This window comes from Larimichthys crocea, chromosome XVIII (assembly GCF_000972845.2).
Source record: "Larimichthys crocea isolate SSNF chromosome XVIII, L_crocea_2.0, whole genome shotgun sequence".
Classification (NCBI taxonomy): Eukaryota; Metazoa; Chordata; class Actinopteri; family Sciaenidae; genus Larimichthys; species Larimichthys crocea.
This window is the reverse complement of record NC_040028.1, coordinates 19,970,572-19,989,420: the sequence shown is the minus strand read 5'-3', so window position 1 is coordinate 19,989,420 and position 18,849 is coordinate 19,970,572. Positions and strand designations below refer to the sequence as shown.

The following is an 18,849-nucleotide window of genomic DNA, read 5'->3' as shown; positions in this document are numbered from 1 at the left end:
ATATATAAATATAGTATATGCTTAGAGCTATCATCAGAGATAAGCTCTAGCTATTATATATTCTATCATTCTTCTATCTCTATAATCTCTTTATTTTAAAAATTCTATCAGCTATATTCATATATAGCTATTCCTCTTATATATATATCTCTCTCTCTCGCCGCTACTCTCTCACTCTCTCTTCATCTCTCTCTCCGCTCTATCTTCGATAACTCTCTCTTTTCTATCCTCTCTAGTCGTATCTCTCCATCAGCCTATCGGCTCTCGCGCTTATTCTCTTTCTCTCCTTCCTCTACCTCTCTCTCATCTACTAGCTCGCCTACATCCTCTCTCTCTCATCTCTCTCTACTCTCTCTTCCCTCCTCTATTTCTCGACTCTCCTATCGCTATCTGCTTAGCTCTCTCATCTCTCCTCTCACCTCTCCATCATCTCTCTATCTCTCGCTTCTTCCATCTCCGCTCTATTCTACATTCATCTCTTGCTTCTCGCTCCTATCGCTTCTCTCTCTTCTCTCTCTCATCTATTCTCTATTCAGCTCGCTCCTTCCCTTTGCCTCTGCTCTGCGCGCTGCGCGCGGTGACCTCCACTCCTGGTTGCACAGTTCTTCTTTCCGTGATGCAGCCGGGGTGCATCTCGGCTATATTTTATAGATAGATAGATCATTAACCTTTGCCTCTGCTCTGCTCTGCGCATGCGCGCGGTGACTGCCACGTCCTGGTTGACAGTTCTTCTTCCTGATGCAGCCGGGGTGCAGCTAGGCTAAAGCTAAGCTAAGCTAACAGAGGTTTGTTTTTAAATCCCGGGTTTTTATTTTTTAATTTTTGTTGTTGGTGAAACCATAAAAGCGAAACCATAAAGCGTCTGATTCCAGGTAAAAGACTTTATCTATCTGCTTGTTTTGTTTGTTTGATTCAGTTTCAGCAGGAGTAGGAAGCTAACAGCTAAGCTAACTAGCTCGGGAGCTAACGCGACGCCCCGAACAAACAGGTGTTTGAAATGAAGTTATTGTTAAAAACAAACAGCTCCTGACGTGTGTTTCACACTGAACTAAATATTAAACACCTCCTCTAGATGTTAGCGCTTTTTAAAGTCAGCTGTCGACGCCACAGGCGACACGTTGAGCCGCTTTGTGTCCGGCAGAAAGTGAAAAACACGACAGCTGATCAACTGGAAGTGATTTAATAACTATTATTTATTATTTAATGAACATATCTGTGTGTTATGAGCGCTGACAGGCTGTGATGATGAAGATGATGGTGATGAAGGGCCCAGCTGACGTTAGCTGACAGATGACTGTGCGTCTTTAACATCCAGCCTCATTTTAAAACGTTTTATAAACGTTTTAAAACGTTTTAAAACGTTCAGGCAGCGAAACAAACGTTTAGTTTGTCTGTGAGCATCAACACACACTGTCAGTTTAAAACACACTGCATGCTAAACCTCCAATAATCCGCCTGACATCCAGCTGCGTTAAACTCACCGTGTGTGTGTGTGTGTGTGTGTCAGTTAATCCAGCTGCAAACTACAAGGACACGTTGTAATAAAAACTCAAATGTAGGTTAGAGTCACGCTTAGAGATGTGACGATACACTCGACTCGATACGGTTCACGATTTTTTGTTCACGATACGATATATTTTTTTTTTAATCAAAATGAGCTACAGACAAATTCTGACCAAATCAAATGATCTTTTTATTTGTAGGAAAACAATCTTTCTTTACAGAAACTCTCAAACAGTTTGTGTTCTCTTATAAAAAGTGCAACTTTAACAACAAAACTCATGACAGATATCTGCTTTCTTTAGAAACAGTCTCACAGTAAACGGCTGTTAACTGCTGTCATGTGCAGTTTTCGCTCCGTAACTTTGCCTTTCTCACGGTTGTATTTGTGTACATAGGGAATCCAAAATGCTCCACACAGGTGATTTCAAGCTGCTCGGTGCGTCCTCTGTTTCTTCCCTCGCTCTGTGCTCCGTACCTACGTAGTGACGTGAGTCACGTGACTTGACGTCTGACGTTGAACAAATGAATCACCAACCAGTGACTTTTTTTAAGATAACGTAAGAAAAAGAACATATCCTACTTCTCTCAAATTCGCCAAGAATCGCGATAAATCTTTTTACCGATTTTTAATCGTGTCACGATGCATCGTCACATCCCTAGTCACAGTTAATCCAGCTGCAAACTACAAGAACACGTTGTAATAATAACTGAAATGTAGGTTAGAGTCACGCTTAGGGATGTGACGATACACTCGACTCGATACGGTTCACGATTTTTTGTTCACGATACGCTACAGACAAATTCTGACCAAATCAAATTATTTTTTTATTTGTAGGAAAACAATCTTTCTTTACAGAAACTCTCAAACAGTTTGTGTTCTCCTATAAAAAGTGCAACTTAAACAATAAAACTCATGACAGATATCTGCTTTCTTTAGAAACAGTCTCACAGTAAACTGATGTTAACTGCTGTCATGTGCAGTTTTCACTCCCGAGCTGGCCTAACGTAGCTTTGCCTTTCTCACGGTTGTATTTGTGTATACAGGGAATCCAAAATGCGCCGCACAGGTGATTTCAAACTGCTCGGTGCGTCCTCTGTTTCTTCCTTCGCTCTGTGCTCCGTACCTACGTAGTGACGTGACTCACCTGACTTGACGTTGAACAAATGAATCGACAACCAGTGACTTTTTTTAAGATAACGTAAGAAATCATCCTACTTCTCTCACATTCGCCAAGAATCGCGATTAATTTTTTTACCGATTTTTAATCGTGTCACGATGCATCGTCACATCCCTAGTCACAGTTAATCCAGCTGCAAACTACAAGGACACGTTGTAATAAAAACTCAAATGTAGGTTATAGTCACGCTTAGGGATGTGACGATACACTCGACTCGATACGGTTCACGATTTTTTGTTCACGATACGCTACAGACAAATTCTGACCAAATCAAATTGTCTTTTTATTTGTAGGAAAACAATCTTTCTTTACAGAAACTCTCAAACAGTTTGTGTTCTCTTATAAAAAGTGCAACTTAAACAACAAAACTCATGACAGATATCTGCTTTCTCTAGAAACAGTCTCACAGTAAACTGATGTTAACTGCTGTCATGTGCAGTTTTTGCTCCCGAGCTGGCGTAATGTTACTTTGCCTTTCTCATGGTTGTATTTGTGTATATAGGGAATCCAAAATGCTCCACACAGGTGATTTCAAACTGCGTGGTGCGTCCTCTGTTTCAAAGCTATTTATGTCTTCCCTCGCTCTGTGCTCCGTACCTACGTAGTGACATGAGTCACATGACTTGACGTTGAACAAATGAATCACCAACCAGTGACTTTTTTTATTTTAAAGATTATTTTTTTGGCCTTTTATGCCTTTAATGATAGGACAGCTGAAGATAGACAGGAAGCAGAGAGAGGGGGAGTGACACGCAGTAAATTAGCCGTCCGATGCGGGATTCGAACCGGAGCCAGCTGCAGTTAGGACTATAGCCTCCACACACGGGGCGGCCGCTTAACTCACTACGCTACTGACCGCCCCCAGTGACTTTTTTTAAGATAACGTAACCTATTTCTAATTTAAAAAAAAATAATAAGAAGAAAAAAGATCATATATTACTTCTCTCACATACGCGATTCATTTTTTCTGTTTTTCCGTCACGCATTTGTACCGATTTTTAATCGTGTCACAATGCATCATCACATCCCTAGTCACAGTTAATCCAGCTTCAAACTACAAGGACACGTTGTAATAATAACTCAAATGTAGGTTATAGTCACGCTGCATGCCAAACAAAACCCGTCTATGTGATAAACAGTATATATATTTTATTAACTTAACCTTCCTGTCGTGTTCGGGTCAAATCTGACTGATTTACAACTGAAAACACTTAAATAAATATCGTGTTTTACATCTGATTGCCACAAGGCCTTATGATATCCTCCACACTATGCACTTGAACATATAAAAGTGATGATCACCTCTTTCATTGAATTCTGAGTGTTTTTAATCGACCTTGTTACACCTGTTGTGTTCCCGGTCAAAAGTGACGGCCATAGGAAGATTATCTTTCACTGACACACACACTCTTGTGTCATACGTTCCCAAGAAGAACAGAAATGTCATCCTGATGAGCACGCTACACAAAGACGACCGTTTCAGTCCAGTGTGATGAGACGAACTTAATTTTACCTTAGGAGCAGTTACAGTAAAACAGACCGGCCAGTTTGGACCAGGAACGTTAAAGTAAGGGGCGGGAGGCGAACACGACCGGAGGGTTAAAGGTGCAGTGTGTCGTGTGTTGCAATCCCCTGACAAACACTGTTTCGAGTCCGTGTTACGAGAGAAGAAAGAAGAACCCTTGAATAAGGAGGACTGGATTCAAAGTATCAAAGTTGGATTTAATATTCCTGTACAAGAAGGAGCGTTTAACAGTGCAACACACAAAAAGAAAAGGCTCCTCGAGGAGCTCTAACAGTTGGTTCTTATACATTTAGGAGCTCTAACAGTTGGTTCTTATACATTTTTTAAAAATGGGCTGTGTCGGGATACCTCCTCACTGATACAGATAACATAACATTCCTTTAGTTGGTTTTCTGCTCAGTAATGAGCACTATATTTTACATCCACATTGTACTCCCCTAGCCTGTCTCTCCTGTCCTTGTACTACTAATTTATAATCGTCTCTCCCTGCCAGCCTCAGTAAATCAGAGGCCAACTAAGGGAGGTATGCGAGACATACAAAAGACAGGACACACACTATCTATATGAGTTAAAACATCTGCACCCCAGTGTGATCCTAATTTTTATAACCGTCAGTATTTAGTTTGTCTGTTCGGTGTTTCAACCCGCTCCCTCGTTAGATATAAAAGGCTCATTTTTAAAGTAACAAACATTAAAAAGATTTTAAGGTAGTTATGAATATTGTATTCCATGTTTGCCTTATTCTGAAAATAAATCTTACACACTGCACCTTTAAACTCTTAATCTCTTGTCTAGCTGCTTGATATTTTTGGGTCAAAGTGTAGAATCAGTGTTGCCACCTCACCGGGTGACGTTTGACCCTTAGACTCTGCCCTTCAAGTCGAGCTGCGTGACTTCATAGTCATTGCATTGATTGGATTTCAGATTATAATCTGGATAAACGCTGCAGGCCTCAGATAAAATCCTCAAAGAGGAGCTGCTAATTTGAACATAATCCCTTTGTCTTTGTTGATGTAATAACCCAACTCCTCCGCCTGACCTGTTAACCTGCTCACACAGACCCAGTCTTACCTGTAGCGTTGGGAAGTTCGAGTCTTTTTACTGATTCGCATCACTGACCCCCGTGGGGGTAAATTGAACGAATTATCTTGTTTTTTATTTTATATCTCGGCCTCTTGTGGAGGACGTAAACCTGACAGATATCACGTAACAAATGAACGCGAGGACGCGTAGTTAGGTGAACCAGTCGTTCCTGTTTCCTATCCTGACTGCTGAGGCGTTACACGTTGTTCAACTGATTTGTTTCTTTAAAAAAAATAAAAAACACCTTTCCCTCTGTTGATCGTGTTTAGCGGCGGGAGCAGAAGAGGTCGGACGGCACCATGAACGGCCAGCTGGACCTGAGCGGGAAGCTGATCATCAAAGCCCAGTTGGGCGATGACATCAGACGCATCCCCATCCATAACGAAGACATCACTTATGACGAGCTGGTGCTGATGATGCAGCGCGTTTTCAGGGGGAAGCTGCAGAGCAACGACGAGGTGACCATCAAATACAAGGACGAAGGTGAGTCGGGACGCAGGCGCTCTGTCCTGATTGGTCTCAGGGGTGAAAGAATGTTGACTCGTATCCATCAGGCCGGCTTATTCAGTACGACAAGTGCATAATGTATCAGATTACTTTGGAATAAAGGGAATAAAGTTTCTTTTGCTGTCTCAGCATATTCCCTCAAACTGAATCACCTCTTTCCCTTTTCATAGATGACGACCTCATCACCATCTTTGACAGCTCCGACCTCTCCTTCGCCATCCAGTGTAGTAGAATACTCAAACTGACTTTGTTTGGTAAGATATCGAAGCACGCACTTCCTTTCTTTTCTTTTCTTTTCTTTACAAACAGGGAATGAACCTAAACGAACACGAAACTTCCAGCCTGTAGATATCATGTGACGGCTCAAATCGGCTGTTACACCATCCAGTCACTGGAGGGCAGTCCAGTTTATGTTTCACCACACACACACTCAGCTCTTCTGTAGTCCAAATGAAGCTTCACTCCCTTCTTTGGGTTGGAATTTCTTTGTGTTGTTTCTTAGCAAACAAAAAAAGGTGACAGGTGGTAGATGGATGTGTTCACAAGGGACGTGTTCCCTTTTGTCCCAGTTATTCTGGTTCCTAATCTGAATGTTAGGCCTCACCTTAACGTGTCAGGTTGAGGCCTGTTTTTACCTGTCGTAACAACATGTTGTTTAGAGACGAGCTGGTAACTACATGGTGTATACTGTATATGCAGCTTTGTGGGTCCACAGACTGAGTTCAAGTTGAACTATATTCCATCCATCCATCCTTTAGCTGTACACGCTTGTCCTTTTAATAGTCGGGGTAGTCTGGAGCTGATCCCAGCTCACAGTGAACACTGACTCGTGCCATCTGGGACAGCTTACTTTCAATTAAAGCCAAAAAACTATATGCCCATATATAGCTCCCAAACTGAAATCTGTAAAACAACTTGATGTTTTCACTGATCATATCTCCTGACAGGCCGTCTCTGCGTTAATGTTATTCATTTGAAGGCAGGACTACGTCCCAGAAATGTGTCTCGGATCTTTCCCCTTCCTGCCAGGAAACAAAGTTATGGTAGAGAGAGAACTTTACGTTTCAGTCTACAGAATGTTGCTCTCAGCTATGAAACAAAGCTGCACAAATGTAATAATCTAATCTAGATTTGACACAGATAGAAATACTCGCTCTTGACTCTGTAATGACTACACGATGTCGTCTGCCCTCTTGCTGCTATTATTATCGGCGGAGCTGTAACATATTTCTCCCTTTCCAATCAAACTCAGAGTCCGGGCTCGTCATCGCGTGTCATCGCCTCACATGGAACTGATTCGTGCGGACATGTGTTGAGATTCAAATTGAGCGAGAGCAGCTGGAATCTCGGCGAAGGGCGCCGCGACCCCCGTGCGTCTCTGTTCAGCATTATCCACTTGAATATTTAAGAGGAAACAACGTTCAGTCTCACTCCTCACGCGGGATAATGAGGGTGGATTGACCCGTGCGGTGCAGTTCCTGCAGACTGGCGGCGTAATAATGGAGCTATCGGTCTGATTTAAGCAATATTACACTCGAGGGCGTGCTTTAACGTCATTATTGGCACCAGTGCCCCTTTTTTTCACAGCATTCCTCAGCTCCATTGTTGGTTAAATGCTTAGCTGGCAGGGTGTGATGATGGAGCTCGTGTCTGATTCAGCCATGTGACGGATGATCTCTGTAATCCCAGGTATTCACAGTGTGGAGCCAACAGAAGTGGGACAGATCATCACTCATCGTGCACAGATTTTACAGACCTGCAGATCTGTCGCTGTCCTTGGCCTGACACTCGATGTAAAGTTCACGTCTCTCTGTGGTCGCAGCATATCGTCCTCTTTAAACACGTCTTTAGTTTGCTCCCGCTCACCTTTGCTTTGTTTTTTTTACCATCTGCTCGGCTGCTGACACGTTTCCCGTACAGTCTGATCCAGATATTCCTCATGGAATATAACTCAAATCTAGACCGTGATCTATATCAACGAGCAGTTCAAATTCAAGACAACGTCGCCCCAAGTGGGAAATGATCGTAATGAGATCCAGATTTAAGTATTGTATAAAAAGACTCCCATTAATAAACGTATGGACCGGGGGATTGTTGTCTCCTGTGAAAGCCATCAGAGCTCGAGTTTGATCCATCAAACCGCCCTCGAGGGTCACAGATGGAGAAATGTTTGACTTTTACTCAATCACACTCCGCCAAACAAACAATAATAATTTGCTCACGTGTGTCATCTCTCTTCACCTCTCTCTGTCTGCAGTGAACGGTCAGCCGCGACCTTTGGAGTCCAGTCAGGTGAAATACCTGCGCAGGGAGCTCATCGAGCTCAGGAATAAAGTCAACAACCTCTTGGACAGCCTGGAGCCCCCCTCAGAGCCTGGACTGGCTGCTACAGCACCGGACAGTGGTAAGCACACACACACTTACGTGCTTAACAGCCCGCCAGTATGTCTGTATCACTGTATGTTTAGAAACAGTGACACCATGACTGAGTTTGTTCAACATGGAGCTCTGACATGTTTATTCAGCTGCTCAGTCTGCATCTCCGTCACAATTAAAGCCTGACTGATGTACCCGTAACCAACCCGTAACTTTTTTTACCGGACGTGATGAAGAAAAAGATGCCTGGGGTCATTTAGATATATTAACTATGTTCTGTTTTTGTTTGTATGAATACCGTATTTTCACAACCATAAGGCGCACCGTACGAAAAGGCGCAGTCTCAGTTATGTGTGCCATTACTGTATTTAACACACACATATGGCGCACCACCTTACAACAACACACGCAGTGTGCGTATTTAAAAATAGAGCGGGAGCAAAACTGAGTTTGATTGTGCTTTATTTAAGTCTTTATTACAAAGTACTAACATTTTTTAAGCACATTACCACAGCACACATTAGCACATTGCCGGTAATCGTCATTAATCAAACCCATCGAAGTCCTCATCCTCCGTTTCTGAGTTAAACAGCTGCGCTAAATCAAATATGCCAGTTCCACTTTCTTCGCTGTCAGAGTGACTTTCCGTGCCGTGCGGCCCCTCGGAAATGATGCCGGCTTTTGCGAAAGCTCGAACAACAGTGCCAGTAGACACGTTAGTCCACGCATCTACAATCCATTCGCAAACTTTGACCGTCGAAACACTCCCCCCACTCGTTCTTTGGTCGATGATCCACTGCTCAAGTCTTTCCTCCAAGTCGGGCCACCTCGCCTTATGTCCGCGGAAACTCAGCTGCGTCTTATTCACCTGTCGGAGTTCGTTTTCCAGCCTCCTCCACTTGCGAACCATCGATTCATTAATCTTAAATTCTCTCACGGCTGCTCGATTTCCATGTTCCTCCGCGCAGCTTATAACCTTCAGTTTAAACTGTGTTTCATACGCGTGCCTCTTTGCCATTTTCAGGGTTGTTAAGACAACAATGTTCTGCATAAAGCACATACCTGTTCTTTTATACACGCCCATACTTCCCCCTTTAACGTTCTCAAAACAGGTTTAACAACACACATAGGGCGCACCGCACATTTTGGAAAAAATATAAGACGTTTATATGCGCCTTATGGTCGTGAAAATACGGTAATTATTGAATTCCCAGCAAAGTTTCAGCGTGCTGATGTAACATAACGTATCTTTGTCAGTGGTTTATTCCCAGTGGTAAAATTCCTGGAATTTTGCAACCCTAATCATCATCGTCATCCTCCGTAATATCGGTATGTGCATCTGCCCCAAAAATCCAGTTTTGGTCGAGTTTTAGTCACAATTCTTAAAAAAATAAAATCTAAGGGATCCATATCAAGATAGTTTGTTTATGTTATGTACGTTTATATTTTACATTTAGTCATTGTTGGTGAAGCAATAAGTACTGTGACAGTTGAAGAGGGGACAGATGTGTCATGTCCAGGTGTTGGTAGTGTTGTAGAGGAGGTCCTCTCTGAAGAGCTGGAGGTCTTCAGGAGGTCTGTAAAGGTAGAGAGGGACGCCCCTGATCTGTAGGAACTGGTAGGACGTTCCACAAACGAGAAAAGTTTGGATCGTCCTGAGCCAGGAGGAGGTAACATCTGTCTGTATGAGGACGTTCAAGAACCGGAGACTGCTTTGTATTCAGCGTTCCTGCTACAGGTAGACAGTGGAGCTCGATGAGCAGCGGGGCGACGTGACCTTTTGGGTTGATTGAAGACCAAAGTGTTTCACTGCGCAGGCTGGGAGTCAGGAGCACGTTCGAGATGAACACAGCCTGGATCAGGAGTCGGATAGCATGTCGAGTCAGTCTGATTTTACTGATGTTGTGAAGTGGCACGAGGTGACGTGATCAGAGAGTTTTGAGAGATCGGAAGTTTGATGTTGTTGTTGTCATGATGAATCCACACTAATAATAATACAACGACGGATTTGAAGCTGAAAATGAATTCACACCTCTCACATGTGTTTGTGTAATATAGACAGGATAACGTATGCCACATGTTTACCCACATACACACAGCCCGGGCGCTTTACATCCCACTGATGGGAGTCACGCGGCCTCGTTAACAAATAACACTTCCACATGCTCACAGCCAGAATCAGAAGATCTGTAACCCACAGGCGTGCTGGCACCAGACTGAGACAGTTTACGAGGGTCGGTCATTGTTGTAATAACTTAATAACTTTTTTTTTCACGTGAAGATATGTCTGGAATTATACACTACATTTGTAGCTTTAATTATACGCCGCGTACGTCATGGTTCTGTCCAGATTGTGGTCGCTCACGCCCACGTACATGTGCACGTTCCCTCCCCTCACGTGAGGAACATGTGCAGTTATATATTTTTATTCTGCCCTCTCCTGAACATGCACATATTCATATGTCGATCTGAATTTTGACAAATATGTGGATTTGGATTTCTAATCTTTGTCGTTTCCTAAAACATTTCTTTGTCGCTGTTTCTAGAATCGATGGATGGACGTGAAGGTAAAGTGATGGCAGCAGACCCCGCATTGAAACAGGCCACTCCAGTCAGCGCAGCCAGCATGTCGGCCTTCGACCCGTTAAAAAACCAGGACGAGGTCAGCAAGAATGTCATCTCCGCCTTTGGCCTGAGCGAGGACCAGGCCCCAGGTACTACACACCATCCAACTGCAAAAAGTAGTCTGTAAATGACTATAATAATAATAATTAACGTCTGTTTGTCCGTCTCTCTCTGTAGCTCCTCCAGCACCAGAGGAGCGCTCAGGAACCCCTGACAGCATCGCCTCCTCCTCGTCTGCAGCCCCTCAGCCAGGAGTGCCCCCCCAACCACAGGCTCCCTATCCTGGAGTACAGCAGGGACCCCCAGCTGGCATGGATGGTGAGACACATTAAAGAGTTTCAGCTGGTATGATCTGATTCACAGGTCAGGTAGTTGGATCTTTAAAATATTCTGCACAACATATATTTAATACTTTAGGTACCGAATGTGAAGACTCTCTCTGAGTCAGGGCCTGGATGGCGGCCTACCCGGGCGCTGGGACCTTTTTTAACGTAAATAATTGTGAGGAATAAATCTAAATGTAGTCAAACACTTTACTTTTCTTCATAACTGTGTAAAGGAGTCACTCTAAGAACATGCCACAGACTTATTCTGCTGTGAAGCAGCAAATCTCACCGCATGAGAAATGATCCGTGAGTCTTGTCGTTGCTGAATCCTCATCAATACTGCATAAACAAGAGTTTAGGAGGCAGAGACCTTATCGCAGCTCTCCCCCGTGTGAGATCTTTAATATGCACATGTTGGACCCGGAGCCGAGACCCGGAGAAAGGGAAACGAACGGAGGATCAGGCAGCTGGCAGGCAACGTTTATTTAACTCTATTTTCCCAGCACAAGCTCAGTTGAGAAAATAGTTTTCTGTGCCAATCGTGGATGTCCACGTTCTTTCTTCTAAGTATCTCAACTTAACATGAGGGAATTCTCTGGCTTGTTCCTCCTCATGGCCCGGGCAGGTGCAGCCACAGAGGTGCATGTTGTTCTACTGCTGTAAGCGGATTGGATCGTTTTCATCTTGTGGGTTTTTTTTTTTTTTTGGCCTAGCCGACGGAGGAGAAACATTAAGGTGCACCCTGTGAGAGCAGTAAGTTGTTCTCACACCGCTGACTCCTCGCCACACCTGCACAACGCTGAAGGTCGACACACATGTGCGATGACTACTTTGATTTAACTGGTGGTTTGTGGTTTGGCCTGGCGTTGCACGGTCTATCCAAAAGGGCTCAATAAGAGTTTAATTCATCCAGGAGGAGGACGTATTCAGTGACACTGTGTTGCTCACAAACAGCTGTTGTTGCTCCTCCACGAGGAGCAACAACAGACCTTCTTGTATGGTGAGTCACTTGTTCTGTAGCTGATTTCATGTTTTTCAGGCTTCGTGTGTGGAGTCGAGCCTCTGCACGGGCACACAGCTTGGCAGTTATATCCGAGCTCACCGAAAGGAATGAGCGAGCATCGTTATTGTTTTTCATTTCGTATCATAATGATACTACATCGCTCCAGCTCTGCCATGTCCAAGTTCTCGACACATGTCTGACAGATGTGCCCCGAAGGGTGTGTGGTGGATTTGATGAGGAGTTGATTTGATTTGGATGGAAATCGACACACAAATAGAATTACAAGTTGGTAGATCCTTACTCACTCACGATAACCTGTAACCTAGTTCACCCTGTACTTGACGCGCAAGTCTGACAAAGATAATGTTTTAGTTATCGGGCCATCTATACAAAGGACTCGTCTGTTTGAGGCAAAAATCTGGCCACCTCGCTCCACCTCAGTTCACCTCGCTCCACCTCGCTCCACCTCAGGCCAACTGTGCAGTAGGTAGGCTTAGTAGTTCTCCAACAGCTCCAGAGTTTTGCCTCCTGTTTCCGTGGCCAGGCTGGAAACCCGGTCATTTGACAGTTGGTCCACCGAGTAATTAAGGGCGCTTTCAAACCAGCACTTTAAACGGACCAGAGTTCGTTTCCTCGGATAGTCCGGTTCATTTGGGCAGGCGTGAAAGCTCATCCTATCTCTGGTCCGCACTGAAAACGTGGCCCACTTTGTAAGAGAACCCTGGTGCAGTTGGCAAAGATCAGAAAGTCAATCAGTGAGCTGGGTTTTCTTCTTCCTGTCAGTCAGTCAGTGATTGTTTTTGGACAACACCGCCCCCCAAACGAGCAGCTGTCGTAACTGCACGACGTTGTCCAGGCGGTTTGAAAGTGAATTCTGGACTTTTTGGTTTGTTGCCAGGCGTTGGCGAGCTCGTCTATGAGTGAAAGGCTGAGGTTTAACTAAAGCCCCTCGCTGAAGTTCAGCAAACCAACTCCAATCAAAACAATTTCCTCACAGGGATCAGTGATGGAGAACTCTGGCCTGATCCCATCTTGTAAACGTTAGCAGGTCATCTCCAAAGCCCAACATGGCAACAAACGGTTCTTCCTCTCCTTATAAGTTCCTTAGACGTTCCCTTCTTCTTCTTTGTTGGCGCACAAAGACATTAAACTAGACCGTGCCAAGTCTTTGTCCTCTTCCTGTATTATTCTTGTCTCTTGTTGCAAATTGTTTGTTGACGACCTCAAGGCGAGTCAAGTTGAGATGCCAGCGGAGCATGTGTGGCCTGTTTAAAGATGGCCTTAGGCTCACTGTGAATGTAAGCTTAGGTAACTTGTTACCATAAAAATGCTGCTAACGAGATCCATAAGTCGATGGTAAAGATTTCGACCTGTTGTCTGTCAGATGATAATAAGTGCTTGGCAATAATTTGCGAGAGCGAAAGAAACTATAAACACATGGTGCAGCAGCAGCTTCAGCATTAGCACGAGGCCTCTAATCAGATGGGCAGCTGTGCGTTTGGTGTGAAATGTTTATTTAAAAATAGGTCCTTGTTCTCATGACTCCTTCTTTAGGCATGCTCGGAGGTCAGCAGGGCTGCAGCCAACTTCTTCTTTGTTCGGATCGTTTTCCCAAGCGGGGAAGGAAGAAATGCATCTCTGTCTTCAGCGAGGCCCCGGTCAGCTCTTTGTCCCGCGTCGCGCTCGCATAGCTGACCTCTTGGCTGCGCTGAGGTGAAATGAACTCTCCGGGCCAAAGAGGTCTAAGAGCCACACATCCGTCCATCACCGTTACATAACGCTCGTGATGGGTTACAGACCGTGGAGAACATGAGAAGAAGAAGCCAATTTAACACACATGCCTTCCCTCACAATAAACATCATGTTAAAGGTGCTGTCAGTGAGATAACAGATGGCTGCCACATCACGGTAATGCTTATAGACGTGCGCCGTTTCCAGCTAAATATATTTAGATGTCAAGAGTCTCCTGCACCAACGCAAAGACTTGTTTTCTGCTGATTCATTGAGCCTCAGCTGCTTAAACTGAGTTATTTCTAAGTGCATTGAGGCTCTGTGAGTCTCATAAACTAAACTGCAGCATCCTCCCAAACAGTGGAAAATCAGCACCGGCCTTCCCAGTGCTTGGAAAAAAAACAGTGAACCCTCATCGATCGTGCCTTCTCTCCCAATTTGTATGCCAGGCAGGAGAAGAGTTAGGCCTCATTAAGGAAGAAACACCAGCTCGCCAAGTCTCTGCATGTTTGCTTAACATTCAGACATCTAATGGAAAACTTGAATGTTTCCATGTTTTTGAAACATAATAAAAAAAGACGTGCAGTGACGTCGCCGTCGAGCAAGTTGTTACAGATGACTCGTCGTGCTCCGGGCTTCTGTTGATGTTCACTGTTACTATTTAAGGCACGTTGACCCGAGCCTGCACGTGTGCATGTACGCAGTATGGACTGGTGAAGTCATGGTTAATTAAAGTGCCTACAGGAAGTCACTGTCTGCACACACAGATGTGTCTAGAGGACAGCCTGAGTTTCCCTGAGTCACAGAGGTCAGGTCTCTGTTTGGAGTAACTGCATACAGATATCTGTGATGGACAAAACTTGCAGGTGAGTTGTTGCAGGTGGATGCACAGGAGACCCAGTTTACATTTTCCATGGCATTCTAGCTGAATTTTAAAAAGCTATAAATGCATCTCTCACCAACACTGTGCGTAATCTTCAGGCCGCATTCAGACTGCGGCGAAACGCTGTTTTTTTTCTTTCATTGCGTTGCGGTGTCGCAAAATTTAAACCAGATCCAATCAGCCGCCAATCAGACAAACAACCTCCACAGTCAGCCTGAAATCTAAACTCTGACCTGGCTCACAATATAGAGACACGAAGAAGAGACAGAGACAGTGAATGAGAGTGAGCGAGCGCAGACCTCGATAAAGCCGATTAATCAGAGAAATAAAAAGTTATTTCCTGATTTCACAGCGCACAACACATACCTGATCTTGTCTGAATGCAGGCTTACTCCTCACAACTGTAACCACGTCAGTGAGCGGTCTGTGGAAGTAGGAACAATTACACCATCAGATCTGTGATCGAGCCGACAAACTGTGTGGCTAAGTGAAAACGAAAGCACGTAAAATCGCATCTGGATTGTATCCGGACATCAAAGTGTCAACGAGGCTACAGATGTGAGTGATAGTGGCTCATCTTATTTTCCTGTGTGCTCATAGTGTTTGTTTCTATCTCTTCAGGTCAGGTGTATCAGCAGTACCAGGCTCCAGGTGGATACCCGCCTCAGCAACCAGGTGCCCCACCGCAGCAGCAGCAGCAGCAGTACGGTATGCAGTACTCTGGTAAGAAGTGGCTGCTGAATGAAGGTGCCTCTTTTTCCTCTCCAGAGTTTAACAGGGTATTAAAGAGACTTCCTCTCTCTCTGCAGGATACAGCGCTCAGCCCGGAGCTCCTCAGCCTGGCCCACCACAGCCGCAGCAGCAGCAGTTTCAGAACTACGCACCTCCCTCCTCCCAGGCTCAGGCCCCCGGTCCAGCTCAGGCTCCAGCTCCGGGCTTCCAGGGTGGCCAGCAGCAGCCCCATCCATCTCAGGGAGCCCAGCAGCAATATCCACCGGGAACCTTCCCTCCCCAAAACTATACCTCCCAGGCCTCCCAGCCTGCCAACTACAGCCTGCCACCCAGCTCCCAGCCTGGCCCGGGGTACCAACCCCGCCCCGGGTACACCCCACCTCCAGGCAGCACTGTCACCCCTCCACCAGGAGCTGGTAACCCATACGCCCGTAACCGCCCACCTTATGGCCAGGGCTACACTCAGCCAGGCCCTGGATACCGGTAAAAGAGGATAGCGGATGTTACTGATCCTCACACACACCCTTCAAACTCCCCCGACCCCTATGTGTGGCTCCAACTGTTTGGCCTGGGTGCAGGAAATATGTTCCACCGCTCTGCATCCCCCCTTCCCCTCCAAGTTCATACAAATAAGAAGTGCAAATATAAAACAAGCAACTCCCCCAGTCTGATGGTTAGTGTTTGTATGCCGTCTCTCCAACACGCCGCTCTGTTCTGGCCCCCCCGGTGTTTGTTCCTCGTGTTATTTTTCCCGCTCTCTCCACATCTGCTCTGCCCTCTCGTATCTGTCATTGTACAAAATGTAACCAGTCTGTACGCACACACCTGGAAGACCAAAACAGGCTGTTTGCACAAACCGTTTCTTTTCACGGTAACACGCCATTCTTTTGCGAGTGAGATCAGCGTCCGGCATTCTGCATCCGCGTCGCACGTTAGACTGAAAAACATCTCGGCTGAGTGTGTAGATGCATCTGTAAGACACTATCTATATGAAGTTACCCTGTTGACGTTTGTTTTTTTTTCCCTTATTGATCAAGTTCACCACCGTGTCGGTATTAAATGTGTCAATGAAACTGCCCCACGTCGGGAACACTAGCTAAGTGACGGCTAACGGGAGGTGTAGATCCCAGCGTCAGTGAAGACTTGTTTAGCTCGTTATATCACTTCCAGTAAAAGCTTGCTATCTCTCTCTCTCTTTATCTTATCACTGGTTTTTACTAATAAATCAAACCCCACCTTCAAGTGAGATTAGTTGTTTATGTATAAACTGTAACATTTTTTTCTTGAACCTAATAAATGATTGAGACCCAAATGGAGTTCATCTTTTTGTTTTGATACTGTGTAGCTCTTGGCTCTGTGTTTTCTTGCTGCCCTCCTCTTAACACTCTCTCTTTGTGGTTTCTGAGTTCATGTCTTTGTTAAGCTTGGCTTCTTTTTTCATCCTCCACCCAGATTAGGAAAACTGTGGTAATGCTGGTATCCCTATTTTGCTTTCCTGCCTGTGGGTTGTGGTTGGACGGGACATGTGGCGTGCGAGTATGTGGTCGATTGTTCGTGTCAAACTGTCTCGCTGAGTGAGAAGAATCGAGCGCATAGCATTTATTAAAAATGATTCAGATGAGTGTGTTTAGTGTTGCTTTTCACCTCGTCTGTGCCAAAAATGTTAGAAATCAGGTTTATCTCTGGAGTTCAATTTTTGTACGACACCTCCTGTCCTTTATTTCATCCAATTCAGATCAGAATTTAAGCATAGAAACAGTTACTATGCATCATTCATTAGGAAAAGTGACATTTTCAAGGCTACTACCAGCAAAAGGTTAACTTAGAAATGGAAATGAGGGAACTGCTAGCCATTGTCCAAAGGGTACAAAATGTGCACCATTAACTAACTTAACAAACTCACTTTGTGCATATTAAATTCAAGATGTGTGGTAGTGAGCTTTAGGGGTCCTGGTAGACGCATTTCGTTGATGAGGCCAGGCCAGCTGCCTCCCTGTTTTTCAGCAGTATTTGTGTTAAGCTTAAATTGTTTGCTTCTAGTACGACAGAGGATTAGGGCCAATTTTAAAGAAAATTTCTGAATTTTGATTAAACATGCCAGAATTTTTAAAGAAAAAAGTCAGAATATTAATGAAAAAAGTCAGAATTTTGATGAACATCAGAATATTTGATTTAAAAAAGTCGAGGTAAGTTGAGGAAAAAGACAATTTTGAGGAAAAGGTCAATCTTGAGGGGAAAAAGTCAGAATTTTTAAGAAAAACTGGCAGAAGTTTGAAGAAAAATACAGAATTTTGAGAAAAAAGAATTTTGAAGAAAGAAAAGAATTTTGATAAAGAATTTTAAGGGAAAAAGTCCGAATTTTTAAGAAAAAAGTCAGAATTTTGATGAAAGGGACAATTTTGAGGAAAAAGTCAATCTTGAGGGAAAAAGTCAGAATTTTGAGAAAAAAGAGAATTTTGAAGAAAAGGACAATTTTGATGAAAAAAAACAGATTTTTGAGGGAAATAAGTCAGAATTTTGATGAAAAAAAAGACAATTTTGAGAAAAAGTCAGAATCTCAATGAAAAAAGTAAGAATTTTGAGGGGGAAAAATCTGATTTTGAAAAAAAAACTTGCAGAATTTGAGAGACAATTTTGAAGAAAATAAATTTTTTGATGAAAAACAGAATTTTTATGAAAAACATCAGAATTTAAGAAAAAAAGTCAGAATTTTGATGAATAAAAAGTCAGAATTTTAATAAATTAAATCAGAATTTTAAAGAAAAAGTCTGAATTTTGAAGAGAAAAGTAAGAATTTTGATGAAGTGGACAATTTTGAGAAAAAAGACTATTTTGATGAAAAAAGACAATTTTGAGAAAAAAGTCAGAATTTTGAAGAAAAAAATCTTGAGGGAAAATGTTAGAATTTTGAAGAAAAAGTCAGAATTTTGATGAAAAGGACAATTTTGAGAAAAAAGAATTTTGATGAAAAAAGTCAGAATTTTGAGAAAAAAGAGAATTTCCAAGAAAAGGACAACTTTGATGAAAAAGACAATTTTGAGGAAAGGGTCAATCTTGAGGGAAAAAGTCAGAATTTTGAAGAAAAAGTCAATCTTGAGGGAAAATGTTAGAATTTTGAAGAAAAAGTCAGAATTTTGATGAAAAGGACAATTTTGAGAAAAAAGATCATTTTGATGAAAAAAGTCAGAATTTTGATGAAAAAAAGACAATTTTGAGAAAAAAGTCAGAATTTTAAAGAAAAAAGTAAGAATTTTGAGAGGAAAAAAGTCAGAATCTTGATGAAAAAAAGTCAGAATTTGAAGAAAACCTGTCCGATTTTTTAAGAAAAAAAGTCTGAATTTTGATGAGAAAAATCAAAATTTTGAGAAAAAAGACAA

At 43.4% G+C, this 18,849-nt stretch overlaps 1 protein-coding gene across 2 annotated transcripts; it reads left to right on the top strand.

Annotated features, from left to right (window-relative positions):
* The first annotated feature begins 668 nt into the window (after nt 1–668).
* Nucleotides 669–16,784, top strand: tfg (trafficking from ER to golgi regulator). Of its 2 annotated transcripts, none has more exons than XM_027291060.1 (8): nt 669–785; nt 5,559–5,772; nt 5,967–6,050; nt 8,054–8,200; nt 10,719–10,886; nt 10,975–11,115; nt 15,362–15,463; nt 15,550–16,784. In XM_027291060.1, the coding sequence occupies exons 2-8, from the start codon at nt 5,589–5,591 to the stop codon at nt 15,957–15,959; spliced, it is 1,236 nt and encodes a 411-aa protein (XP_027146861.1). In that variant the 5' UTR covers nt 669–785; nt 5,559–5,588; the 3' UTR covers nt 15,960–16,784. The 2 variants fall into 2 exon arrangements, with proteins under 2 accessions (XP_027146861.1, XP_027146860.1); XM_027291059.1 differs by having other exon boundaries at nt 680–872.
* The last annotated feature ends 2,065 nt before the right edge of the window (nt 16,785–18,849 follow it).

What these genes read in the sequence shown, in the direction of transcription:
- tfg (XM_027291060.1), top strand. Translation starts at nt 5,589, where the DNA reads ATGAACGGCCAGCTGGACCTGAGCGGGAAGCTGATCATCAAAGCCCAG. An exon ending in GAGCGAGGACCAGGCCCCAG is followed by an intron (nt 10,887 to 10,974) that starts GTACTACACACC and finishes CTCTCTCTGTAG; the next exon opens with CTCCTCCAGCACCAGAGGAG. An exon ending in ACCCCCAGCTGGCATGGATG is followed by an intron (nt 11,116 to 15,361) that starts GTGAGACACATT and finishes CTATCTCTTCAG; the next exon opens with GTCAGGTGTATCAGCAGTAC.